The 27,716-nt window shown below is 55.6% G+C and overlaps 1 protein-coding gene across 2 annotated transcripts in view; it reads left to right on the forward strand.

The window, feature by feature from the left end:
- ARHGAP26 (Rho GTPase activating protein 26) overlaps positions 1–27,716 on the forward strand; it is a 155,695-nt gene that overhangs the window by 10,140 nt on the left and 117,839 nt on the right. For both annotated transcript variants that reach the window (XM_029997869.2, XM_029997867.2), the window contains exons 2-10: positions 13,512–13,607; positions 14,639–14,700; positions 15,114–15,185; positions 16,480–16,581; positions 19,453–19,563; positions 20,406–20,510; positions 21,303–21,432; positions 21,823–21,923; positions 26,514–26,608. In XM_029997869.2, coding sequence (XP_029853729.1) covers positions 13,512–13,607; positions 14,639–14,700; positions 15,114–15,185; positions 16,480–16,581; positions 19,453–19,563; positions 20,406–20,510; positions 21,303–21,432; positions 21,823–21,923; positions 26,514–26,608 — 874 coding nt within the window. The remainder of the gene's footprint in view (positions 1–13,511; positions 13,608–14,638; positions 14,701–15,113; positions 15,186–16,479; positions 16,582–19,452; positions 19,564–20,405; positions 20,511–21,302; positions 21,433–21,822; positions 21,924–26,513; positions 26,609–27,716) is intronic.

Consider the following 27,716-nt stretch of genomic DNA (forward strand, 5'->3'; position numbering starts at 1 on the left):
ATGTTTTACAAAAAAAAAAAACCCACTGCAGAGCAGAACAGTTGGGTGGCTCTCCCCTGCTTTTCCCCGAGTGGCCGGGGGCAGGGGCAGCCCTGTCTTGCTCTTGCAGGGGTTGGAGGGGGAAAAGCCCTGCCCTCGCTCCCTCCCTGGAGAAGCGGTGGGATCCCCCCGAGCACCCGGGGCTCCGCTCCTTCCAGCCTGGGAGGCAGGTGCTGCCATGGATAGCAGGGCTCTGTGCCGGAGCAGGAGCCTCCCGGGAGCATTTGAGTGAGGGCGGTCTGCAGGGAGCCAGGAAGCGTTTCCCGGTATTGCATTCCCAGCCCTTTCAGTGTCAGTGGCCACGAAGGCTGGGAGAAAGCCCAGGTTAAAGGCAGTGATGCGCCCTGGGCCCTGCATCCCGTTTCTCACCCTGTGTGCCTCCCTGGGCTCTGCTGGAGATTTTAATTTTTTTTTTTTTTTTTTCCTGCCAAAGCAGGAAAAATTGACTCATTTGCCAGTGATGTTCCTGTGAGCACGGTGGGATTTTTCCTGTTCTTACAGCTGAGGTGGAGGAGCACCGGAGACAAAAGGATTTCCGCAGCCTCCTTGGGAGGAGAAGGAAGCAGGCTGCTGCAAAACCGTTTTTTTGAGGGTCTGGGAGCTGACCTCGCTTTCCTGCCCTGGCTGTGAGCGCACCGGCCGCTGGCGAGAGCCACCGCTGGGCTGCAGCCCCTCGGGATGTGGCCCCTCGCAGAGGGGTATCTGCCAAGCCAAGAGTGGGGACAGACAAGTCGTTGCCCCGTGCCGTGGGCAGCATGTGCCGTGGGCCGGCTGGGATGCGCTGGAGAGGACGCCTGTCCTGCCCGCGGGGATGGGGCGCAGGCCCTCTCCCCACCCGGGGCGCGAGGGTCCGTAGACCCATCAGTCCCCTGCGGGACCCCGATGCTTCGGCGCCTGCTCCTTGAGAAATCAAGCTGGCTCCCTGCCAGGCCGGCTATTAACTAATTAGATTTAATAACCAGCTAATCCAAATGCGTGGCTGGTGCCTGAGGCAATCTGCTCCCTGACCGGCGTGCGGTGTCTGGCTGGGGGCTCTGCCAACGTGCTCCCCCCGTGCCAGGACTCCCTGCCCGGCGAGACCCCCGCCTGGCCTTCTGCTCCGCTAATGGTCATTGCCTCAGTCAGGAGCAAATTTCTTCTGGATTAGCATCCTCTACATCGATTAGCTGTCTCGGGCAGGGCATTTTATTCTAATGAAATGTGATTCCAGGCTCCAGTCGGTGAATTATTGTGGCAAGCAGGGTAAAGTAATCTGCCGCCTTTCTGTGGATTGTTCCAGGGTTTGGCGAGGAGAGAAACGGAAAAGGCTCGGAGGAGAAATTGTAATTAGCAGGGGAGTGCATTATGCTATCATGGGCTCACCCACGCTCCCCCAACGAGGGAGCTGGGGGGAAAATGGTGAGTAAAACTCACTGTGAGTAAAATGTGGCATTTCCATCGTGCCATCAGAGGCAATTTACTCGTAGGTGTAAGGCTGGATTCATTTGCACAACCCGCCTGGTGCCGGCAGGAGAGCGGAGCAGTGGCAGCGGGGCAGCTTGCAGATGGGGGGAAATGCAATATTCAAAATCCTTGTTGCCTGGAAGAAATTGGAAATATCTTTCATAGTTTCAGGCTTACAGCTAAGCAAATGCGGAGCAGCAGGACGGCTGCTCTCCGGCGGTGTACCATCGCTCTCCGCCGGTGTACCATCGTTCTCCTTGCAGCAGTGCCGTTCCCACACGCCTCGTCCTGGCCCTGAGTGTGATACAGGGATTTTCACTACTGCTTCCTTACAACATTTTTTGCTTGTGCAGTTGGCTGCCTTTGGAAATGCCAGCTGGGGCAGTAGTTTTCCATTTCATTACCGCATCCCTGAAGTTTTCCAGGCACTCAAGCCGTTGCTCGCATTTGCTGTTTCGATGCATCCCTCCTCTGTGTTTGAGCGTTGGATATTTACATTTGATTTTATTCGGAGGCCTTGTCGGCTCCCACCTGAGCTCTCTCCCCTTGCTCTGACACCTGGCTGCCTGCCCAGCCTGCCTGCCGGCAAACTTTCCACCGGCTCAGCCGTCGCTTGCTGCTGCTGCTGCTGCTGCAGGTTGGGACGGGCTGGGGGGTTCTGCCATAAAACAACACCAGGATGTGAACAAAAATAAACACGGGGAAAAGTGCCAGACATGGTAGTTGGGTGGGGAAGCAGAGAAATCTCGTTTTGTTTTGTTTTGCTGCTAAGTGCATGAAACGCTCTCGGTGTTCAGGGCCAGCGCAGGAGCGTGGGGGTGGCACCCCGAGGATGCTGACCTTCCTCACATGCAGGGACCATGCTTGTGCCCCAGCGCAAGCTGCTGCCCCTTCCCGGGGGGTGCACGGGCCGTGCTGGGTGTGCAGCACGTGCCCTGCCAGCAGCCGTGGGCAGCGATGCTCTGGGGGGCTGTGGGAGCATTGGGATGTTGCTGCGTTCATGCAAAGCATCAGGAAGCCCACCCGGGCGGTGGGCACAGAGGGCTCTGCACGGTGCTGGTGGGTCAGAGGGTGGCTGTGCCGACCTGGCGTGCTGGTTCCCAACACGGTGACGGTCAGCCTGGAAGCTGCCTGCCGGGGTGTCAGTACCCGGCTTTGGGCCCCTTATCTTCAAAGACCATCCCGGGGGTTTCGTAGCGGTTCCCAGCCACTGCTGGGAGGGCTTTGCTCGCAGGCAGCTCGCCTGAGTTTCTCCTAGCCCCCGTACTCCTTGCTGGGAGTGAGGACTTGCTTTAGGATGTGCCTTTCTGCAGCTGCAGACAGTGTCTTCTCAGCGTCTTCAGAAACGGGAAGCCTTTCCAGGGGTCGTTTGCATTATTCATGGGTTTTATGTTCTCCTTCCTTGTCCTAACCACAGGTACGGACAGCTCGCCGTGCTCTACCAACCCGGCATGTGCAGGTTGTATTTGCAGCCTGCTCCTGGATTTCTTAAGTCATTTTGTTTTCTGTTGCTTTCCTTTGCTGTCACCTGGCATCGTCTCTGTCCACTCTCCACCTGTATCTCTGAAATGAGAGCTGCTGCAGCTCACTATGTGCCTCCTTCCTCTCCACAGATAACCCGGTTAACACGGAACTGGGGCAGGGCTGAACTGTGCTGGGTGCTCAACTGAGCGCTTTGCTTTGGAACAGTTACTTCCAAAAAATCCCAGTTGGGCAAGTAGAGAAAATAGTGCAAACTTTCCATGCAGGGCAGGACAGACGTGAGCTTCCCCACGTCTTCCTTTTCTGGAGGGATGGAGAGGCTGTTGAGCCCCGCGCTGTTTGGCGGGGCACGTGCCCGGCACTGAAGTGAGGGTCCCTTTGGGTTCGACCCTCGGCAGTGGTGAGGGGTTCGTTAATGGCTTTGTTAACCTTCTGCCAGTTACTCTTCTGCCAGCAGCGCGGGCAGAGGGGGAACGGACAGAGCCATTTGCATGCACTGAGTTTCTGAAGCATCTCAGCCACCGTGAGATAAAGATCTGAGTCACGAAAGTTGCTGTTCGGGTTTTGCTGCAATAGGAAGTGATGGCCAAGTGCTAAGAAAAGCTGAACAGGAAGGATGGAGAGTGGCAGTGAGACCCCTGCTCAAAGTGTCTGTGGCAAAGCAGGCTCTGCGCCGGGCTAAAATGTCGAGGAAGTGGGAAAGATCAGGGCTGGATCCAGGTCAGAGAAGTGGGGGGCAGAAGGGCCAGGGCTCTGATTAACCATCGTCTTCCTCAAACCAGGGGCGGCCGCTGGAAATAGAAGAGCGGCCGGAGCAGCGTGAGTCAAAGGCAGCAGCTTCTCGCCTCCCGCGCTGTCGGAGCCCCGAGCCTCTGCTGCAGGATGTCACGCCGGGCTGAGCGATGCCGGCAGGCTCGTGGGGCTGCGGCAGCCTGACTTCTAGCTGCCGCCACGGGCTTTTTTGAGCGGGTTACCAAAACACGCGTTGCAGGTTTGGACCATTTCTAGCACGGGTGATGGGAGGAGCAGGCTGGAGCCTGTGGTGCCTCATGCATCCGTGATCAGATGTTTCTGAGAGTCCCATGCAGCCATTATTTCTCTGAAGTTGTTCTTACTGATTTTAAAGTTTTCTGTAAAGCACCATCTCGTCGCTGGGGCTCCAGTGAACCGGTGCCCATGGCTACAGCTGGTGAGTGGGGGCCGAGGTCAGGCTCCTGCCTTCTCTGTGAGGGCTTGCTGCGGGAAAAGGGGCTGCCTGCCCCTGCCCCTCCAAAATGAGCCCCAGCCCCAGCCCACATGCTAGGTAGGGGCTTCCTTCTTGCTTTCTCTGTTTTTTTTAAATCTGTCACCTTTCTTCCTTGGCATGACCTGCCTGGCGATACACAGGCAAAGTTAAGCACTGCCAGCAAACCTTCCTTTTTCTTGCAACTGGGCTGCTCCCCTTCGCCTTCGAATGGGGCCGCTGAGGGCAGGCGCCTGCAACCTCGGCTGCCATGGGCGAGGGTTGCCTTGTGTCCCCAGAACATGCAACCTCTTCCATCTTCCTGGAGATCCAACCATCTCTCCAGGAGACCCGACGGTCCTTCTGGCTTCGTGTCCTTTGGATCTTCAGTGCCTTTCAATCAGGAATCTTGGGAAGCTTTGCAAAAACGTCCTGGCCTGGCAAGGCTCCCAAGATAACTCCAAATGTTATTGATTTGGGGGCGGCAAGATGACGTGGCCAGGGCGCTGGGCTGTGGGCAGCGGGGGGGTAATTTCAGCTGTGCAACCAGGCAGTCCTTCCAAGGGCTAACTTTGTTTTTCACAAAGCACAGAACTTTTATCTCTTAAAATACCATGGAAATAATTCATGTCTTCAGCGTGTTACTCAAATCTGATCTGCTATTTGAGCCCAGTCAATAGTCCCATTCATCCTACAATGGGTTCTCTGTCCCTTTGGCAAACATTTGGCCGTACGAAGCCACGTTGAGTGTGTGAAGCGAGGCATACGGTGATGCCTTGGCTGGGCAGCAGTGCAGTGTGCTCCCGTGGTTGCAGTAGAAGGCTGAGCAGAAGCTGTGGCACCTCCTGGATCTTCAGTCTTGGGGCCATCTTGGACAGATCGTTCAACTTTTCTTGCACTTTAGCACATCCGAGCAGTCTTGGGTTTTTCCCTTGAAGCATGATTTGCAGGGTGTTCATATTTGTAAACTTTCTATGGTAAAATGAAGTTTTGGGATTTGGGGAGGCAGGATTTGGCCTCCCCACGCGTGCTGCTGAGATGAGGCTCGGTGCTGTGTTTCGGCTGCAGGCCGTGTGTGTGGTAAAGGCACCGAAATAGGGTCTGGGGGGGGCTGTGGGGCCGGGGCGGCAATGCTCTCCCTGCCTCGGGGGTGTGCTGCATGGGACGAGCGCAGGAACTGCGCCCGTTGCACTGGTCCTTGGGGTCATGTCCCGCTGGGTTCAGCACCCTCAGACCTTGGTCTCTGGCCCATGTCGAGCCAGGGCAGCCTTGACCTGGGCTTCTGTGTCCAAACATGACGGCAGAAGCTGCTGCTGGAGGCGGGGTAGTCTCCGCTCATCTGGTTTTATATACTTACTTGATAGATGAATCAGAGGAGGAACCTGCCAGCAGATGCAGTCCCGTCCTAAATCACTGATTAACTCCAACCGCCTGGTGGAGAAGTTATTTAATAAACAAATCATTGCTAATTATGTATGAAAGCGGCTTGGGGATTGTGCTGGGTCCAGAGGACTGTGATGTCTCGCAGGAGCGGGGCTTTTGCTGACCTCCGCTGGGAAGCGCAGAGAGAGAGGATTTAAACCGCTTGGAACAAATTAAGTATTTAATGATGCTGCCCTGATGCTTCGTGCTGACCCCAGCAGTGCATGGGCTGGGTCCGGGGGGGGGGGGCTAAAATTTGATGCCGGTGGCTGCAAACGCTGATTTTCAGGCACGAGGCGCTCGTTGCTGGATTCCCACGTGAACTGCGGGGTCGTGGCTTGGTCAGAGTGTCCCAACCTCTGCAGCGTGGCAGAGTGCTCGCGTGTGTCTGTGGGCCGGATCCAGGTGGCTGTTCCCAGCTCCGACCTTTCCCGAACCTCTATCCCTGGGCATCCCCGAGCACTGGAACCACGGTGGCTTTGCTCCGGCGTTGTGCCTGAAGCCCCGGCTCACCGGGTAGTCGCTGGTGGCGGGTGCTCGCTGTGGGGACAGACACCATATTGCTGCTTTATGAGCACCCTTGGTGGGCCATAATCCGGCTGTTTTGGCCTCTGATTAGAGCGGCTGTTCCCTGGATTACCCATCCTGGCTGGCCCCTGCCCACCACGGGGGTTGCTTGGTGCCGGCTGCCGCGGTCCGGGGAGGTGTGGGGCTGCGGAGGTGCCACCGTGCCGTGCCGTGCCCCGCTTTCTCCGCAGCCGGATGGGGGGTTCTCCACTGGTGACCCCCCCAGATCTGCCTTCTCTGGGCTCCTGCATCTGGGCTGTTTCACAGGGTAGAGCCCCGGCTGGATCCTGCCCCGGTATCGGTGGAGGAGGCTCCTGGCAGGCCATCGAGGCAGCGGTGGAGGTGAACCAACCCCTGATGTAGTCGCACACTGTGAGACCCTGCAGAGACCCTGCTGTCACCCCACGGAGAGTACAGGATGAGGAGCTGCCCCTTGCTGCTCCGTGTCCTGCTGCAGCATTCCCTGACCCCTTCCCAGGTCTGGCAGCAGTATAGCTTGCACGCCGGGCTTACAGCTTTCATGCCGGGCTCGTGGCTAGCACTCAGCAGCTTGCACGGCACGGCAGGTTTGTCTCGGGGTCAGCGCGCAGCACCCGTGCATCGTGCTGGTCGCCTTCGTGGCTGGCTGTGCGTGGGGCGACCTGCCGTGCTGCGAACGCAGGAGCTGTGGGGTGGCAGCACCCGTGCGGTGAGATCCCCGGCAAACAGCGAGCCCGTGCTGCTCTCTTTGCTTGAGCTGTTGCTCCGGGATTTGCACTGTTTATGCTGCAGTGTTTCCATCCGGGGGCTGTTACCGACCAGCGCTGTGCATGTGTGTGTTACTCCTGTAGCCTGGGCAGATGATGTCTGATGAGGGTCTGACCTTGCGCTTGGTGCAGTGTCTGCTGTGTGCAGATCCCAAAGCGTTTTGCAGACCCTGAGGCTTCACCTCCGTTGTCCCCGAGAGGCAGGACCCGTTGTTTTCTCCTGTCGTGATGAAAGGGGAGCTGCCGCGTGGAGGACCGAAGAGGCTTGCCTGTATGTCAGCAGCGCCCGGTGAGAGTGCTGGGAGCAAGCCCAGCTTGTGTCGGCACACCCGGCTGTGCAACCGTCCGTCCCTTTTGCACGCCCACGGGCACACGTGCAGTAAGGAGGGCTGGAACCATTTTCTTAAAACATAGCCAGAAGATGGACCATGAAGCAGATGCAAATCTTTTTTGAGAAGCTTTAAGGAACTTGTCAAACCCACGAGGGGGGACTCGTGGTGGCTTCTGTCCTCACGGCTGCCAGTGGGAGTGTGGTCACCTCCCCAGTGAGGGTGCTGGGAACCTGCCTGGGGCGGTGGGGCTGCTGGTGCTGCTGGGAGGGGACTGGCAGGCAGAGGTGCCCGTGAGGAGTGGACAAGCTCCTGCACTGCTGGGGACCAGGGACCCCCCTGTCCCTCTCTGGGGGCTTGTGGCAGACGTGCGGACTGAGCCTGCTGTTCCCTGCCGCGGGGGAAGGAAGGGGCAGGAGTCTCGGTTCCTGTTGTCCAATTGAGCATTAAATATAGGCTATTAAGCAATTTTCTTTGCAGGAAGTGTAGAAATACCGCTCTGTGTGAGCACAACCTCTGTCACACACCGAGAGCGCTGGAACTTGCCTTGCAGCATGCAACTGGCCTCATCAGCATCCTTTGCTTTCCCCCTTTGCAGCACCATTAACCCTTCACTCCTGGACTTGTCAGCAGGTTTGTCTTTCAGCTGAACCACCCACAGCATCCTACTGCTCCTGCCTCTGTCCCGGGTGTCCCAATAGCGCAGCTGAGCCAGAGCTATTTTTGCTTTTTCCAGCTTAAATAACAAGTTAGCTGCAAAGTCAGCTTTGGGGGGAGCCCCCGCTTTCTGAGCCAGCAGTATAACTTTTTCCCTGGCCAACCTGATCTTTCAAACACACGCTCCCTGGTGGGCAGCGGGACCGGGCAGTGGGCAGGCAAGAGGGAATGTCTGTTTTCTTGACGTCTCATTTTGATGTGTTACGGTTCTCCTCTGTGTCCTGTGGTCCCATTTCCCAGCCGCCCATCCCAGCCAGGAAGAGCACCCAAGTGGAGGAGTTGCCATCTCTTCTTGGCCCCTTACAAATTTTGATTTAAGGGAAAAGCTCCCAAGCTTTCAGGTTTCAGCACACCTTCCTTACTGCTGCGGTCCCTTTGGGAAAGCCTGAAAATGTTTTCAACACTGAACACAAAGAGAGGGGGTGATAGGGGTGTTGCACAGAGGTGAGATGTCCAGCTGAGGAGTAAAGTTGGGGAAAGAGCTGAGAGCTGATGATCGTGAGAGAGCGGCTCGCAGCAGGGCTGCGGTGTGAGTGACTTCCCCGAAGTGGCCGAAGCTCTTCATGCTGAGTCACCCCAACTGGGATTGTTAGATCTGATGCCTGTGCCCTGGGAACAGGGCTGCCCTGTCTCACAGCGGCATGTCCATGGGGGAGAACTGCGTGTGGGGGCTGCCCCTCTGCGGTGCTGGCTGCGGACCTGGCTGGGATGGGGTCATCCCTGTTGTGCCCAGGGTGCTGTAGACACAGAGGAGGGTTGTGAAATCACGACGTCTTCCTTCTATAAATGGCCTTTTTCAATAGTTCCAAATTCCTTTTGAAGGGGCTTTTTATGTAAAAAACCAACCACTTCAGTCTCACTACAGTAACGGCAACCGCTTCCCAGAAAGATTTAATTCTCAATAGCTGAGGAGGAGGAGGAGGAGGAGGAATGCTGGGGTGATCTGGGAGGACGGACAGTGGGAGCACGAGGTGGTCCCTTGCAGCAGAGGTGCTGCAGGCTGGAGTAACGTTGGCTTCAGCTGGGTTTGGAGGGCGCCCCGGAGCCTGGAGGTGTGAGGCTGGGATGGGAACACAGCCAGCAATTACCCGGCTACCTGGCTGGCGGAGGGAGGAGGAGAGATGTGGGGTACCAGGGGAGAAGCGGGCTGACCCCTGAGCTGGGTGTGAAGGAGGAGGGACGGGCAAAGGGCTTAACCGAGGCTGCTTCCAGGCGCAGGCAGCTGCCCTCTGTCCTGCTGGGAGCCTTCCTCGCTCCGTGCTGTTCCTGCAGTGGACGGTGAGGACTCGGAGCGTGTCTCCGCTGTGCAAGGGACGGGTGCTGCGGTATTCGGTGGCACGCCGTGTGCCCCTGCTCTGATTCTGCAAGCGGTTGCCTCCACGGTGCACGCCGGGGCAGGACGCTGGGTGCCGGCAGGGCAGAGCTCCGTGAGATGCTCCGTCCCCTGCCGTGGGGGCGGAGTGGGAGCGTTTCGGGGGCACGGCCAAAATTGGCTCCTGAACATCTGCTAAAGGACTGGTCACAAAAAAAGCAAAGCTGTGCCTCAGGAGTTGTTGTGCAGGAACCGATCAATCCACAGCAGGCAGGGAGCAGCGTGGAGGCAGATCCCTTGCCTGCACCCTTTGTGCCGCTCAGCTTTGCTGTGCTGATGGATGAGCGATGCCGGGCACTTCAGTCGCTGCTCTCTGACTTGCTGCCGGGAAAGACAGAGTCAGACCTCAGAGTTCAGCTCCAACTCCCTCCTTGCCAGGACAGGCCCCTGCCAGTACCTCTGCCGTCTGTGAGGTCACGTCTCCTTCCATGTCACTTGTCTCTGTCCTCTGCAGTTTTCTCCTCTGTTGCACCCGGTTCAGGTCGTAAACCCTCTTCCAGGAAGGGCAAAGTGCTCGGGAAGGGGAGCACTGCTGGGCTGCTGCTGGAAGTGGTTGAGCGGGTAACCCTGTATCGCAGTAACGAGCCAATACATCGCTTCTTTTAAAAGGGCATTTTATTTAGATTATTGGTTGCTGTAGCTACGCAGCTGGATCTCCAGCATGTGGTGTGTATGCCTGTTTTCTGTCAAGTGGACTTTCCTGAAAGGATCGTCCTGTCCCCGCCAGGCTGGGGGTGGGAATGGGGAGCCATGGGAGGTGACGAGGAGGAGGAGGGCTGCAACAGCAACCCTCCGCGGGGCGGTCAGCCTGCAGAGGGGAAAAGAATGAGTCGTGGACAGGGGGAACGTGAAGCAGGATGGTCCCGTGTTGGAGCGGAGGGGAGGACAGGCGGGGACAGCGGGGCTTTGGACGGCACGTGTAGCTGTTACTTGAGCACAACGTGTATTGACCGGAGATGGTAATTCAGGCGCAGTCACCGCACGCTGCGGCGTGCCGGGCAGAGGAGCCCCGGCTGCGTTAGCACATACGTATGCGTTACCTCACAGGTGGGACAGATATCTGCTTCGCTGCTGCTTGGCCAGTGTTTTCCCCGTGTGGTTTTGTCTGGGATCCTGGGCCAAGGCAGGCACGTGGCTGCACGGCGGCAGCCCCAGGGCTGAGGCTGCACCCCGGACCCTCCCAAGGTGGCAGGGGCCACCGCTTGCCCTGCCGCCCTCCCGCTGTTTCAGCTTGCGCAGGGCTGTTTTCACCTCCTGGGGTGCCTCTGCCAGGCATCGCGCTTTCCTTGCTGCCCCCGGAGATCTTCGGCGCTCTGTGCTGCAGCCGCGAGGTGCGATGGGCGCGGGAAAGATTCGTTGGCAGCAGGGCTGCAGGCATGTGGCATCCTCTCTGCTTCTGCCAGCACCTGCGCATCCCTGGATCCATCCCGGCTGGCCCGGCTCCTGTCCTTGCAGGACCACCATCCGGTGCTGCCCGGACCCTGAGCTGCTGGCGTTGCTCAGGCAGCAGGATTTTTCTGGCTTTGTGGTGGTTTTCCCTGACGTTGCGGTTGACTGATGAAGCCAGCCGGAGGACTTGGAAGCAAAACTTTCACAGCCCTTGGCGCAGCCCAGCTGTGACTCATGCGCGGGGTCTGGGTGGTTTTACTCGTGCATGAGAGGAAGCAGAAGTTTCTGTCAAGCCTTTGTAGGATTTTGGGTTTGCTCGTCTACAGCCCTGGGGAAAAAGAAGCCTTAGGACCTGAGCTGGCCCATGGAGGGGCTACCCTGCTTTCCCCACGTGCCCCTGCCGGCAGCACAGCTGGGAGTTTTGGCTGCTTCCACTGGAGGATTTTTTCCCGAAAATGTATATGAGAGGTTCAAGCTTTTAGGAAAACGGGATGCTAGGAGTGTGGATGGGTCTAATGGTGGCACAGGGAGGATGATGGAGTCCCTCCGTGCTGGCTCCTTGTTTGCTCCCAGTCATGCGGTGTGGGGGCGGGTGTCCCTCTCTCCTTTTCTAGCTGAGCCTGCTGCTAATTTTAGCATCTGCTTCGCCCCTGCGACTTGGCCATGTCGTTCAGCGAGTGGCTGCCAGTGATCCTCCTTTATCACTGTTGCACCGGGAATTATCTCCTTTCTCCCCCTGCCTCTCCCTTGCCTATTTATAAGCACCGTGGGCCATTGCTGTCGCACACCGCCGGCGCCGAAGGCTTCTTGGCTTTGCTCTGGCTTGTGCCCGGTGGCTGCAGAGCCCAGACCTCGTCCTCACTCTCAGCGGGGAGGGATGGCCCTGGCAATGGGTGCTGTGCGAATGCTGGTCGCCCTGCCCTGGGCGGCAGGAGCTCGGCTCCCCCCTGGGTGTTTGTCCCTGTGCCGGAGCGGCCTCCGGCTCTGGGGTCCTGCCCGGCTGGCGGTGGGCACGAGGGATGTCACGGCAGGTCTGGTTTGGCGGGGGACGTGCCGTGCATAACGCGGGCAGGGTATCGGTGAGGCCACGGTATGCGGCCGGGAGAGCGTGGCTGGTGGCTGACGGTCAGCAAGGAACTGGGGGGCGGGGAGGAAATGGCTCCTTAAGTCATTAACGTCATCTTCTTTATTATTCTAGAAGAGGCAGGAGGCCATCCGGCTCTGGGGACCGGGTTAAATTCCCCAAGCCCTCCGGCTGCCCCCGGCGAGGGAAGGGGGGCTGCTCCGCTGCAGACAGCAACAGCACGGGTGTGTGGAGGAGAGCTGCACGGGGGGGCTGCCAGGCGGCCCCCAGCCCTGCTCTTCCCCGTGGGTGCAGGCAGCTGCCCTGGTGCTGTGGTGTGCCCAGAGAGCTGCCCGGGGGCTCTCCTGGTGCCTCTGGTGCCCTTCGCCTGTTTCATGCCATCGGCGCTTGAGCCACGAAGCTGGAGCAAACCCTCCCACCTCCCGTGAGTCCCTCTCTTAAACCCCAGCAGGGGCACCCTGGAAGCTGCCCCAAAAAATGTACGGTCTGCTCCTGTAGGTGCAGGCAGAGGCTCCCGGCAGCCCCGGGCACGGGCAGGCTGTCAGTGGTGCTTGTTCCTTCGTCCGGGGAGCAAAATGCAAATGCCATTTCGTGTGAACCACACTTTGAAAGCATGGATGCTCTGCTCCCGGGTCCCCGCGGCTGTGGCTCCTTGGCTGCTCCTTGAAGAAGCTCCCACTCTACTTTTCTGCCAGGAAAGCTCCTGGTGCTTTCCCTCTCCCTGCCTGCATTTGCTGGGTGTTTTCCTGCTGCCTTAGGAAGCAGTTGTGTGAAGGCAGTGGGGACTGAACTGTGGGCAGGATTAGCCCCAGGGCTTTAAGCAGAGACACTCTGAGAACAGCTTTAATGCTTGGAGAAAGCTGCAAACTCCTTTATCCCATGGGGAAAGCAAAACGCTTGAATTCTTTTGCCGTTATCTTTTGGCTGTTGGTGTCCAAGAGGAGGAAACGGCCTTTGTGTGCACACGCATGTTTTCCACCTGTGCTTGGAAAGGAAGAAAAACGTTGCATTTTTGGACTTCGAGTGAATAAATGCACAGGGGAATTAGCATTATGTCTTCCTAACACCATCTGAGTGCCTGCAGTCTCTCGCGTTGCTCATGTACAAGTTCTCCCCCAAGGCGGTGGCCTTGCGGTGCCTGGGAGTGTGTGTGTCTGTGTGTGCAGGGTTACGGGGCTGGTTCGAAAAGCCAATCCTGGATCCGCTCAGGTCACTGCGAGTAAGAACTTAATAGGATTCAGATCTCGGGGAGAATCTGCAGCTTGGAAAGCAATAAACCTCTGCATTATCGCCCGTACATGGTGCCTCCCTTCAGCAGGACTGGGAGCCTGTGCAGAGGTGCCGTCTCTTGGGGCTGGCACGGGAGCTGCCCCGGCAGTGCCACCGTGCACCGCTGTTTGCCGCTGCCCCATGGCACTGGGCTTGAGCTCCCGCATGGCTCTCAGGGTATTTTGAGGTTTCATCTCCTGTAGTATGTTTTGGCACGTGCTGGCTGGGACCCTGCAGAGCCCCGTCCCTGGGGTGGGTGCAGGAGAAGGTCAGTGCTCTCGGGGCTTCCCTGGTGCCAGGGGGGCCCTGTCAGACGCGTCCCTCCATGGGGACTTGCTGGCTGGGATAACGCGTCTGCCTGCATCATGCTGTTGGTGAGCTTTTTCCTTTTCTAACGTCTGCGTTTTCCCCTCTCCTGCTCTCTCTGCAGACCTGTCAGCGGCCAAGCGCAAGTTCGCAGACTCCCTGAACGAGTTTAAATTCCGCTGCATCGGTGATGCTGAAACGGATGACGAGATCTGCATAGGTGAGTCCTGGTGCCATGGGTAGCCCTGAAGCCATGCTCCAGACCCTTGAGCTGAGCAGGGCACGGGGGATAAACATACACGAGGGTGCCAAGGGGCCTGGGAATTTGTCTGGGTGCTTTCCTGCTCTCTGGAAATGGCATGTTTCTCCTGGTTCAACATCAGCAACGCCTTCCCAAGGAAATCAGTTGTGGCTTCTTGGCCTAAATGTAGCTCTGCTAGATAGGAAAGGAATAAGATTGCCCGTATCTGAAACCATCTAGATCATCTGTCCCTTTCCCATTTTAGAGCAGGGATCTGGAGATGTGGCTATGGCAAAATACACTGCAAGGAGCTGTGATCTGAAGAAGAGGAGCAGCAGCCTTGCTGCTCGGCTGCAGGAGCAAAGGAGCCAGCAGGCACCCGCTGTGCTGGCAGAAGCCAGCAGTGCGGACCGTGGCAGTGCTCTCCCAACCGAGCCCGGCTCCACCACGGACCTTCTCGTGGTGCAGGGTAGCAGCTTCAGCTGCTTCACTCCATGTTACCCTGCTTCTGCCCCAGCTGAACTTTTAGAGCTTATTGTGCACACCGTCTGGAGCCAGAAGAGCAAATGAGCTTTAGCCCTGATTTAACTTTGCTTATTTATTCATGCCCAGTCTCTCAGCAAAAATAGCTTTCTCATCCAAGTCCACTTGCTGCGATGCACATGCTGGTGAGCTGCCACTCGTGCATCGAGCATGGCTGATGGCAGTTTTGAGCCATAGGGCTGGTCAGCCGTCGGCTGTTGAGTAGGGCAGGTTCGAGATGAAGGTGTGGTGTTTCTCTCTGGAGGTGGGAACATGGTGCTGGGAATGTTCTGCTACCAGTTGCTTCTGTAGGCAACTGGAAGCCTTTCGAGGGAGAGAGCAAAGATGATAAAAAAACCCCAAACAACCAACACCCTAAGCCCCACCAAAACACAAACAGACAAAACGCCTCTGTTCAGTGTCTCTCTTCATTTAAAAAGAAAATGAAATGTTGTTAAATGCTGACCGTGTGGGTGTGTCCCTTCCAGCCAAGTCTCTGCAGGAGTTTGCCACGGTGCTGCGGAACCTGGAGGACGAGCGGATGCGCATGGTACGGCCCCGTCCGCCGGGAGCGGGGTGGGTGGTGTGGGGCCGGGGGCACCGCGGCGTGCCGCAAGCCCCGGTGCCCCTTCCCTTGCCCAGGGCAGAGCCGCAGGCGAGAGCAGAGGGAGGGGAGGGTGAACTTGGTGGGGGGGACACGCTCGAAGAGCATCAGTAATGGTGTCTTGCTGTTGGAGAATGGCCAGCACTGGTGCCGGTAGGGCTCGCTGCGGTGAGGAGCAGGTTCGGTGCAAGCCCCTCAGCCTCCCCTGGGCTTCAGCCAGCGTAGAGCCGGGGGGGTGAAGCATGTGGGTTTCCGTGGGATGCAGGAGGGTTTCTGTGGGAAAGGCTGTTGAGCGGCTGGTGTCTGGGGTTGAGCTGGGCAAAAGGTGGCGGGTGAGTTGTGCCTGTCTTTGCCTGTAGATCGAGAACGCCAGCGAGGTGCTGATCACGCCACTGGAGAAGTTTCGCAAGGAGCAGATCGGGGCCGCTAAGGTAGGCTGCTGCCGCACCGAGCCGCCGTCTCCTCTGGGAGCCCCCGCTCGGGCTCAGGAGCAGAGCCCAGAGCCATGCGGCGATGGCCATGGTCGGGCTGGGACCTGGCGCGCTGCAGGGGTGGGCTCTGCGGGGCACAGGCATGGGAAGAGGTGCTGTGCTGCTGCAGGATGCACACGGGGACCATCCAGCTCCCGGGAAAGTGCCTCGGTCTTCTGAGTTTACCCACAACCAAGTGACGTGCCAAGGGCCAAAAATCACATGCCAGCTGAAGTGAAGATTTTTTTTCTTACTCCAAGCAAGAATTAGCATTTTCTTAGAGGGGTTCCCAGTCACCTGAGCTCCCCGGTCTGTGCTCCCCACCCCCGGTGTGTCACTGGGTGACTGCACGGGAATTTGGATGGCTTCTTGCAGGACGGGTGAGCCTGGGGAAGCACCGGTGTGGCTGAGGGCGGCTGTGAGACAGCCTGGCCCCCCCTTTCTTTCCTGCCTTTGTTCTGAAATTAAAACCGCTGTCTGCGGCTCTCCTGTTGTTATAACAACCTGCTGCTGCCTGCAAGAAGCACATGCCAGCCCGGCGGGGCCGTGTTTGCATGGCAGCGGTGTGCCCAGCTCCCCGCTGGCACGGGAGCTGCAGCGGCACCGCGATCCAGCCCAGCCCAGCCAGGCTGTCCTGGTTCATGCAGCTAAAAAAAAAAAGACAAAAAGGGGTCCTTCAGAAAGGAGCAGGTTATTAGCAGGTGTCAGTGGTGGATTTCATACTGGCGTGTCGGGGTGGCGAGGCTGGGATGAGAGGTGCAAAAGAGTAGTTAAGGTTGACATCCTACTTTAATGCTCCTGCCACAAACAGCCAAATTACTTTGTCATCATCCTGAGTGACGCATAGGATAAGCCCTTGCAAGGGACAGCAGGGGATGGGGTTGTGAAATTGTGACGATGTGCTGGTTAGCTGGTTAGCAAGCACTCTCCTCACTGTGTTGTCTTTGGACCAGCCCTGGATCTGGATGTTTTGCCGAGCCTTGGGCCCTGGGAATAGAGGAGGGGCTCCCCTGAGTCTTGGATTTTGGCAGCGTAAGCTGCTTTCCTCTAGCTGCCCGATGGTCACGGATAAAAGCAGCTTCGCCTGCTTCCAGCTGATGTCCCTTGGCCTTGGTCCCATCTCGTGCTGTGCAGAAGGGGGTTAGCTCCCGCCCGGGACTTGCGGTCCTGCCCAATGCTGTAGGGATGCTGTGGATCCTTACGGCTGCTCCAGTGCCGTTGTGTTCAGCATCACACTCTTTGTTCTGTTTTGTAGGATGCCAAAAAGAAATACGACAAGGAGACGGAGAAGTATTGTGGTGTCCTAGAAAAGCACTTAAACTTGTCTTCTAAGAAGAAAGAATCCCAGCTTCAGGAGGTGAGAGCAACCTCTGGTTTTCCATGTCCAGCAGTAACTGGTGAGCTTTTTGAATGCTTTATGCAGCTTATAGCATTGGTTCTCCTGGCTGTGAACTCATCTTTTTCCTCATTCTGGCTGTGGGTGGCGGGTTTTCCCCTCTTCCTCTAATCAAAATGGATGGAGCTGTTTTGGTGAGTGAATCAGAGAGATCCCAAAATGGATAGCCATCAAAAAGGAGAGTGAGTTTATAATTAAAGAGTGCAACAGAAAGGAACTGGTTCTGCTGCAGGCTTCCCTTCTGCCAGCACAAATCATGGATGTCTAGTTCCCTTCGCTGAAAGTGGCTGCACTGGCTTTGGGCTTCATGGGAGGAATGATCAGGCTTAGTGCTTTTAAAGTGCTTTAAGAGCCTATTACTGACTCGGGTTGTAGTTAGCTGCTGTGCCAAATGCTCTTACTGGATGAGTACACTGAGTTTTCAAAGACTTCTTCCAAGTTTGGAATTCCCTGCACTGGCCCAGAGCTGGGCTGATCCCTGCAGGATGCATGTCCTTGCTTTTGGGCATGATGCTGGTGTGTCACTGAGCCACTTCTAGGGGAACTGGTGGGCACAGGTGATGGCTCCTTCACTGGGATAGCTCAGGTGGTGGTGCGGTGCCCATCAGAATTGGGGACTCAAGGGAGCAGATGCACCTGTGGCACAAATAATCATCCTCCACCAAATCAGGGTTGAGGAGGGGTAAGAATCAGGGTTGATGTGCCTGCAAGCCAGCTTTGTCCTTGCATAGGTGTTCTGGGTTTGTAAATAACTTACCATGTGGAAGAAACCATACGTCCCAGAAGATGGAGAGTCCCATTCTCATGGCTTTTAAATAACCCTTTAAACCTCTGTCTTAGTTTGTGTTTGAAATACTATTGTGAGACAGAGGAATGGAAGGATTTCTTTCTGGGGAGGGAAGGAACCACTTGTGGCTGTCAGGTTGCAGCAGTGACTTTTAGAGGTGTGACCCCACGCCCTGGACAGACTATGGCCCTGCGGGTCTACCCGGGAGCCCAGGGCAGCAAGGCAGTGGGATGCTGTGCGGGATGCAGGCGGTGGCTGTGTGCGGGATGCGGTGTGGGATGCGGCTGCTAGTGCATGTTGAGCAGCGCTGGCTGCTGGTGCCATCTGCTGGCATTTTCCACCCCAAACGTTGACTTCGGCTTTTGCTGCGAAGGCAGGAGGAAGCTGGAGCCAGCAGGAGCCAGCTCCCAAGTTCAAGTGTTGGAGCCTTTTCCCCTGGGGCACTAAGAAGCATACACTGATTTTGGTGGCTCGAGCCCCACCAAAAAGGGCGATGCTTTTGAAAGAGCAGTCCAGCGTGTAGGTTGTGAAATGTGGATGTGGCATCCAGTGGGGCATGGGAGCGCTCACTGCATCCACCACCTCCCCTGGGGCTGCCTGCCGTGGTCCCTGCCTGCCAAGGGGCTTTCCGGGCAGAGGGCTGCAGCCAGGGCAGATGTGCGCACAGAAAAGGTGCTGATGGGATGGTAGCTTTTTAGGAAAGTTAACACTACCGGTTTGTGAGCAGTCTGAAGCTTCACTAGACGCTCTGATGTCCTAAAAGAAGAGCATTTGTGTCTGGGAGATTTGGTGTGTTATATTTCCTGACCTCCTCTTGCTGTCTACATCTGGAGGGTGATAGCAGCCACATGTGCAACTGCTGCAGCGAGGAGGGGAGAGGAGGAAACCATGGGAATTCTCTGCCGTTTTGGCTGTTGACCAATTAAATAAGACAGAGTCTAATCTGCCATTTAACTCCTGGCAAAGTTACTTGATTGCATCATATTTTCTGCTTTTCAGAACTCAGTTTGCTAAACACCTCAGCCTGTGCACCACAGGCACACAGCACAAATGCTGGTGGCAGGTCATGGGGAAAATGGGCCATTTCATGGCCGTGTCACGCAGAAAATCGGGAGTAAGCTGCTGTTCAAATATAAGCGGATATTTGCCAGCTGGGTTTTGCAGAGCGCGGGAGCGGCCGTATGTCCAACCCTGAGGGGATGTGTGGTACAGCGTATTCTCTTCCCTGGAGGTCTGGCTTTCCCCCGGGCACAGCGAGGGTCACGCTGGAGAGGGCACCCCACTGACCTTAGCTGGGACAGAATAATTTGCCTCCTGTTGAGCAATGACTCGATGGCAGTTTGCGCAGGGGGTGAGGCTCTTCGCCCAGCTGAGTTTACTGGCGCTGAGGTCAGAGAGACGGTGGGTCACCCAGACCGACCTCCCCGTGGGCACCACCAGCATCGGTGACACCCCACGTTGCTCTACGCAAAGTGTCACTTGCAAACATAGCAGCAACGTGTGCCAGGGATACCCATGTCCCTCACCCCACTTTCAGTGCAGCGGCTCTGCTCTGTGTGCGTGACAAGGTTATTTTTACGCACGGGCATTGGGGCATATCCCTGGTTTTGTTCCCTTGGGCTTTAGCTGCAAAGCAGAGGGGATTTGCTCTCTGCTGATCCACCAAAGCAACACACTTGCTGAAGAGGGTGGTGGGGCACGTGTACTGCCTGGTTTGGTCCTGGGACACTCTGGGCAGTCTCCCGTTGCGGTGCTTTCCAGAAAGCAGAGAATTGCCTTTTATTGTCAAGTATGCAGCAACTTCTCATTTTTCAAGCTTCTCAGCGTGCTTTTCTACACAGCTGTCAGGGAGGTGAGAATATGAGTCATTTTTCAGCTGATGAAAGAGCTGTGCCATCTGTCCAGCCCTGGACTGGGGTCTGAAGCTGAATTTGTTCTGCATGGACACGTTCCCATAAGACCCAGATGTCCTCTGGTCGCGAGGCCAAGTGCTCCTGGTCAGTAGTAACTTCGTATTTCCTCTTTAATCTCCCCGGCGCTTGCAGGCAGACAGCCAGGTGGACCTGGTTCGGCAGCATTTCTACGAAGTCTCCCTGGAGTATGTCTTCAAGGTGCAAGAGGTCCAGGAGAGGAAGATGTTTGAGTTCGTGGAGCCTGTAAGTGAGCACTCAAACCGCCTCAGCCTGCAAAAAATGGGGGTTTGCATGGAGAAGCTGGGGCTCGTGGGGAGCCGGGCTGCAGTGTGGGGCATCCCTGCAGTGGGATGGCTGGGGGGCTCCAACCTCACCTTGCAGCCCCTCTCTCAGAGGGAGATTTGAGGGGAGAAGGCACCCGTATGAGCCGTGGGACACACAGCCGTTAGCTTGGCAGCCACGCGTGTGCTGGAAACATTTAATTTTTAACTGTGCAGGCATCTCTGTCATGGCGGGCTAGACTGAGAGGCCTACTGGCAATTAAAAAGAAAGAACTGTAACTAATGTTCAGAAGGGAAAAAGAGCGCACGAGTGACAGAAGTAGGAAAAGAAAAGTTTTCTAAGATCTACCTTTGCTCAGGTGCTAAGTCCTTTAAAGCTCCTCCGGGAAGGGCCAAACCCCTGCAGCTCTTTGCAAAGGTAATTCCTCCTGACCGAAGAGTAACTCAGAGTCAGGAGAGGCACAACGCAGGGAACGGCAGCGTGCTGCCTGCTTTGCCCGACACCTCCCGGCTCTGCTCTCAGTGACCCCGGGGCTTGGGTGATGCAGGGAGGGGGACAGAGCTGGCGGGGGTCCTGGGGTGGGGGCTTGCCTTGGCTTTGGGGGAAGGAAGCACAGGCTCAGCTTTGGGGTCCATTCAGAGGAGGTTTTGAAAATGAAACGAGGAACAGGGCATCTTCCTAGGGACTGCCAGCAAGCCCCTCCGCCCCGGGGAGCTGCGGGGATGCTTCCCCTCGGCAGCGGTTGCTCTGAAAGCGGCTGTGGGTCTTTACTGACCGTCTTGATTCGTTTTACCCCAACGCAGCTGCTGGCCTTTCTGCAGGGGCTTTTCACTTTCTACCACCATGGCTACGAGCTTGCAAAGGACTTCAGCGATTTCAAGACAGAGCTGACAATCAGCATCCAGAACGTAAGTGTGCCATGTGCCTGTGCCACTGTGCCATGTGTCCGTCGCCGTGACTGTCCTGCAGAGCTAACTAACACTGTTGATATATTTTAATAAAGGTTTTATTCTCCTTTTTTCTGTATGCCATCAAGCAAAGGCTTTGACTGTGTTGTTGAAAGCAAATTCTTTTTTATAAATGACACTATATCATATACACGGCCTACATGGTAGTTCATTCCCTACGGCATACCAAACAGAGGCCAAGCTTCCCCAGCCAGCGGGCAGACGTCGTTGCATGCCCTGTGATTTTAGTTGAGTGTTTCAAACCATTTTTCAAGTGTTTCAAAGCGCTGTTCATCCTGGGAAGTGCAGCACTTTTTGCCGTCCCAGTCTGTGGGCTGTGGAGCGGAGCCCTTCTGCCGGCTGTGGCTGTGGCCAGCGTGCGTGCTGCCCGCACGTTGGATGTGTGTGCAGGGTTTTGGCATGTTAGCATTGCAGCTTTGCTTTCCTCTCTTGTTATAAAATTACTTTTTCTCCCAAGGATGCAGACTGGTTTCATTCTTTTGAAACAACTTTTTCACAAAACTGGTAATACAAACAACTTCCCAATTGTCATAATATTTTTCTTTTAGCTTAAATCCAGGCCCAGGAAGAAAACCTGTCCTGTGGCTGGCAGTGGGCTCCCCTGGTCCCATTTCCCACATGGGCTGTGGTGACCCAGCTCTGGGGTCCCACCCCTGCATGGTGCCTCCTCACTGCAGAGGAGGCCACGTTGGGTCCATGCGTTGGAGAAGGCAATCCTGTTTTAATTTGCAGACAAGAAATCGTTTTGAAGGAACAAGGTCAGAGGTTGAATCTTTGATGAAGAAGATGAAGGAGAATCCTCACGAGCACAAAAACATCAGCCCTTACACGATGGAGGGTTATCTCTACGTGCAGGAGAAACGTAGGTGTCTGGGTGGCGGAGCTGCCTGCCAGGGCAATGCGGCGAGTGGGCACCTGGGGAAGGTGGTTTATCAGGGCATGGAGCATGAAAGCTAATTCAGCAGGCTACAAAATCCGTGAAAGAGAGGGATTGGCCCAGTGGGTGGGATATTAAGGTGGGAATGTAGGACCCAGGTTCTCCCTGGGAGGGACAATCACTGCCAGTGTGTGATAAAAGTCTTTACCCTAAAGAGAGGGGGGGTAATAATGCTTAATCCACTTGCGAAGTCCAACAAGAACTGTAGGTACAGAAATCTGTCATGTTAAATGATTGTTAAACATACCAGGTTATTAATGGGAGGTCACTGAAACTGTACTAGTTCTGGGAATAAAAACTGCATTTGCTTTGTAGGTCACTTTGGGACTTCCTGGGTGAAGCATTACTGCACGTACCAGAGGGAATCGAAGCGGATCACGATGGTGCCGTTTGACCAGAAATCTGGAGGAAAAGGGGTGAGTGCCAACAGGCAGCAGAACTATGTCCTGAGGGTCTCTGCGGAGGAGCACTGCGGAGCTGCTGGCTGCATGCTCTCCTGGTGCTCAAAGGGAACCATTTTTAGCAAGGTGACACAAATGCAAGTGAAGTGGGTCAGATTCATTCTAGGCTGAGCAGGTGCCACATGGGAAATTAACTCTGCACCTTGTTTTTTAAAAAAAAAAAGACAAGAAACCCCCAAACCCCACAGATCTTTGGAAACTGTCAGCTGCGCTGAGAGCAGAGCCAGTTTCCCAAGCGGACAGAGCCCCTTGTTTTGTGCTCCAGCTCCATATTCCAGCTGCTTCTGGGCTGAGACTGGCCTTTTGCCTCTTGCTTTTAGGTCTGTCCTTTATTTACTTATTTCTGTTTGTGAAAGGAGAGACCTTTAAAAGCTGAAGCATGCACAGCGGCATCTTCGGTTCCGCTCTTGCTGTTCCGGGGGATGCTGGGCACACGGTGGGTCGTGCATCTGCACCATGCCCTGCGAGGCTGTGGCTGTTTCCATGGGTGGAGGTGGTGGTCAGGGCTGGGAGCGGAGTGGGGTCGTGCCACGTGCACCCACCATGCTCCAGCTCCGTGGGTGCCTGCTCCCCAGTCCCTAGTTCCTGCTTCAAGGCCTGGAGGAGAGAACCTGTTCATTATTTAGCTTCTTTCCCAATGCCTATGACTTGGCCAATGAAACTGTTTTGGTTTAGACAGAGCCACAGGAGAGCCTGGAGCTCTCTTTGGCCCCGAGGGGGTGTGGAGGAGCAGGGGAACAGTGGATGTGGGGTGTGGGGGGCCAGCGCACACCATGTGCCCCACTGCTCCTGGGGCAGCATAAGCCCAGCTGTAGCTGGGACTGGCTTTGCTCCTCTATAGGGAAGGAACAATAGACCCCCCCAGAGTGTTCCCGGCTGGGGCGGTTGGCAAACATTATCCCCTTGCAGGGGAGCACCTCAGGCAGCTGGACAGGCTGCCGCACAGCTCCGTGCTGGCAAAGGGAGCCGTCTGTGGGGAGGGCAACTTTTAAAATTAATTTCCTCTTGCCTCGGAGCATCTTCATTATACCTCGGCATTAAAATATCCCAGCCCTGTAATCATCAGCGGCTGCACTGTGTTTCATGTGGTCTCTTCCCATTTTACGGCTTCCCCTGCACCCCGGGGCACGGCCGCTGCTGGCACAACCGCCAGCCCTTCTTGTGCAGGGGAGAAGCCCTGCTCCGGTGTGCCGCGGCAGCCACCGCGCCAGCGGGGCTGCTCGCCCAAGGGCTCGTGGCTTGCACGATCCTGGCGTGAAACGCTACCTGTGCTGGGGCAGGACTACCGGGGCTGCAGAGTCTGTCAGCGGTGACCAGCGCAGGCGTCGGAGCGTGGAGCAGCCCAGGGGCTTGTGGCCGCACTGCCGGCATCTCGGGGTCCGGCTGGAGCAGGTGCCAAGCGACAGGCGATGTCGGTGCTGCAGGAGGACCCAGCGCTCGTGGGTCACAAAGGACGCCGTGCGTGGTGACACACTCGTGAACACGCCTCGGGCCGTGGCTGGAGCCGGATATTAGTGGGTTTGAAGCGGGAGCATTCCATGAATACCGGGCGGGGAGTTCGGCAGCTTGGGAGCAGCCTTGTGCCAGCAGCGGGCCGGGCTGGGGAGAACCGGGTGCAGGTGACCTCTGCTGAACCCCAGGGAGAAGCCCTGCAGGGAACTCTCTCAGGTCTGTCTTCTCGGGTCTCTTCTGGGTCCAGGAAGGCTGGACATGCTTCAAGAAGGAAATCGTAAAGGCGCAGGAGCAGGCTGTCCCCATGTGCCGAAAGACGAGCCGGTGGGGAAGAAGACCGTCCTGGCTGAACAGAGAGCTTTGGCTGGAACTCAGGGAAAAAAGAGTTTATGACCTTTGGAAGAAGGGGCAGGCAACTCGGGAGGACTACAAGGATGTTGTGAGGTTATGCAGGGAGAAAATAAGAAGGGCCAAAGCCCAACTAGAACTTCATCTAGCTACTGCTGTAAAAGACAATAAAAAATGTTTCTATAAATACATTATCAACAAAAGGAGGGCTAAGGAGAGTCTCCATCCTTTATTGGATGCAGGGGGAAACAGTGACGAAGGAAGAGGAAAAAGCTGAGGTACTTAATGCCTTCTTTGCCTCAGTCTTTAATAGTAAGACCAGTTGTTCTCCGGCTACCCAGCCCCCTCAGCTGGAAGACAGGGATGGGGAACAGAACAAGCCCCCATAATCCAAGGGGAAATGGTTAGCGACCTGCTACACCACTTAGACACACACACGTCTATGGGGTCAGATGGGATCCACCCGAGGGTACTGAGAGCACCGGCAGAAGTGCTCACCAAGCCACTTTCCATCATTTATCAGCAGTTCTGGCTAACTGGGGAGGTCCCAGCTGACTGGAGGTTAGCAAATGCGACTCCCATCTACAAGAAGGACGGGAAGGAAGATCCAGGGAACTACAGGCCTGTCAGTCTGACCTTGGTGCCAGGGAAGGTTATGGAGCAGATCATCTTGAGTGCCATCACACGGCACATAGAGAACAACCAGGCGATCAGGCCCAGTCAGCATGGGTTTACGAAAGGCAGGTCCTGCTTGACCAACCTGATCTCCTTCTGTGACAAGGTGACCCAGTTAGTGGATGAGGGAAAGGCTGTGGATGTTGTCTACCTGGACTTTAGTAAAGCCTTTGACACTCTTTGCCACAGCATTCTCCTGGAGAAACTGGCTGCTCATGGCTTGGATGAGCGTACTCTTCCCTGGGTAAAAACCTGGCTGGATGGCCGGGCCCAAAGAGTGGTGGTGAATGGAGTTAAACCCAGTTGGCATCCAGTCACAAGTGGTGTTCCCCAGGGCTCAGTACTGGGGACAGTTCTGTTTAATATCTTTATCAATGATCTGGATGAGGGGATCGAGTGCACCCTCAGTAAGTTTGCAGCTGGCACCAAGTTGGGTGGGAGTGTTGGTCTGCTGGAGGGCAGGAAGGCTCTATGGAGGGATCTGGACAGGCTGGATCGATGGGCCAAGGCCAATTCTATGAGGTTCAACAAGGCTCAGTGTCAGGTCCTGCACTTGGGTCAGAACAACCCCACAGAGCGCTACAGGCTTGGGGAAGAGTGGCTGGAAAGCTGCACGGCAGAGAAAGACCTGGGGGTGCTGGTCAACAGCCGGCTGAATATGAGCCAGCAGTGTGCCCAGGTGGCCAGGAAGGCCAACGGCATCCTGGCCTGTATCAGAAATAGTGTGGCCAGCAGGAGCAGGGCAGTGATTGTTCCCCTGTACATGGCACTGGTGAGGTGACACCTCGAGTACTCCGTTCAGTGTTGGGCCCCTCACTACAGGAAAGACATGGAGGTGCTGGAGCGTGTCCAGAGAAGGGCAACGAAGCTGGTGAAGGGTCTAGAGCACGAGTCTTATGAGGAGCGGCTGAAGGAACTGGGGTTGTTTAGTCTGGAGAAAAGAAGGCTGAGGGGAGACCTTATCGCTGTCTACAACTACCTGAAAGGAGGGTGTAGCGAGGTGGGGGTCGGTCTCTTCTCCCAAGCATCAAGTGATAGGACGAGAGGAAATGGCCTCAGGTTGTGCCAGGGGAGGTTTAGGTTGGATATTAGGAGAAATTTCTTCACCCAAAGGGTTGTCAGGCATTGGAACAAGCTGCCCAGGGAAGTGGTTGAGTCACCAGCCTTGGAGGTATTTAAAAGACATGTAGATGTGGCACTTAGGGACATGGCTGAGTGGTGGACCTGGCAGCGTTAGGTTAATGGTTGGACTTGATGATCTTAAAGGTCCTTTCCAACCTAAGCGATTCTGTGATTCTATGTTTCTAAATATGTTTCCTGGAAAAATGGTGATGTCAGGGAACAGGGTGGTCAGCCAAGGTGTCATCAAGAACAGCACAGAGAGCACAGAAAAGTGGCCATCTCCAGGAACTTGTTCAGAATTCATTTTCTGTTGAATCATCAGTGGATTTTAAAAATTGCAGAAGGAGCAATGTCTGTGCGGGCAGGGACTGAGCAGGGATTTCCTCCAGCAGAGGACAGCAGTGCACGCGGATCCTGCCGGATCGCTGCTTGGCATGTGGAAATTCAGTACAACTTGGATGCAGATGCCTGGATGGGAGAATGGTTTTGTTGTTGCTTTGTTATATAATAAACATTTTAGGATGTGTTTGCTCCCGTTAAGAGTTCTCGTGCGCAGAATGCTGCCAAAAATGCAGCCTGGAGTGAAAATTGACAGCCAGGTCTATGATGCATTGTTCAGCAATGGAAAATAAAGCTGACTTAGCCCAAAAGTTGTGGTCCAACACTCCCTGCCTGCCTGAAGCGGGGTCGCGTGATGCTTAATGCACAAATTTAATCGTGTGCATTCTGAAAGGAAGTTTCGTTGTGAAAGGGTTTAGACTAAACATGTTTGCAAGGGTGAAAAGACAAGTCCTTATGTCAGATATATAAATATATATTTCTAGCAGGCTGATATTGCCAAATCCCCCCAGGTTGGAACACGTTCATTGAAAGCGCAGTGGGTGCTGGGGACAGGCACACGGTTGGTTGATTGTTCTCGGCCTTATCTGCAATTTTATCTCTTCTCAGGGAGAAGACGAAGCTGTTATCCTCAAATCTTGCACACGGCGGAAAACCGACTCGATTGAGAAGAGGTTTTGCTTTGATGTGGAAGCTGTTGATCGGTGAGTACCAAGGGGCATCGCAGCCTCGGCGTACCTGCAGCCCGGGGTGCCGAAAGAATGCGCACGCTGGGGGTTGCACTAGCCATGCACAGGGAAAGGTTGCACTCATCTGTACTTGGCTTTCCTGGGTAGTTCTTGTGCAGTTCTGTGTTTTTCTTCTCCTTTAGTCATACCCTCTGTGAATGGAAAGCATTAGTCCATGGAAACACACTTCTCCCTAGTGCTTCTAGCCAGGTGCTCTCGATATATTCAGTTAGTGCTTCGGTTTACAAGCTGTCGAGTTTACTCAAGTCTCTCAAACTTTAATGGTGTTTTAGCACTTCTGCAATCTTTGGCGACGTGAGGTAAATGGTTGCAAGTATGGAAAAGATGCTCTGTGGGTGTTTTGGCAGGGATATGATGCCTCTTTCCAGCATTGGGTATGTGTTGGAATAACTTCAGCTTTTGTGCTGGAGAGTGGCTGTTGCTGGCGCGCTATGGATGGGCGATAATGGAAGTCCGGCTTGCACCTCCAGGCACTTTACGTTCACTTCTTTTTCCTGAAGGAGTAAAATGCTTTCTGATGTGATTTATCACGTAGCAGCTGAACCAGATGTATGTGTGGATTCAATCTATAGCACCTAGGAATGAGAGCCTGTTATCATATCTAATTAGCATCACGCATGGCTTGCATATATAAACAGGAAAACCAGGCTGGGGTTGCTATTCCAAGCGGTATTAGTCACTGCCTCATATCTTCCTTGCTGCAGGAAGTTTACATGGCTTACAAAAGCTCACTCCAGAGTCACTGAACGTCTGTGCCCTCCCAGTTGTGTGCCTGTTCATGTTCCAGCTGTCCTCCCCTCCCCTGGCCACTGCAGGAATGCCCAGGAGGTCTCGGGAAAACCCGAGTTTGTCAAAACCCAAGGTGTTGAATAACGCTGGAATAACCTGCAGTACCTTCCCCTGCTCAGCCTATGCTTCCGCAGAGTTTTGCTGCCAGCCCCTCTCGCTGCCAGCTCAAGGCAGGGAGGGGTTGGGGTGATGGAGCTCTGCCTGTGTTGGCTGAGGGATAAGATAACCCCCGGGCTGCCTCCCGCTCTCTGTAGCTGTGTTTTCCTCCAGAAAG

Source organism: Aquila chrysaetos, chromosome 22 (assembly GCF_900496995.4).
Source record: "Aquila chrysaetos chrysaetos chromosome 22, bAquChr1.4, whole genome shotgun sequence".
NCBI lineage: Eukaryota > Metazoa > Chordata > Aves > Accipitriformes > Accipitridae > Aquila > Aquila chrysaetos.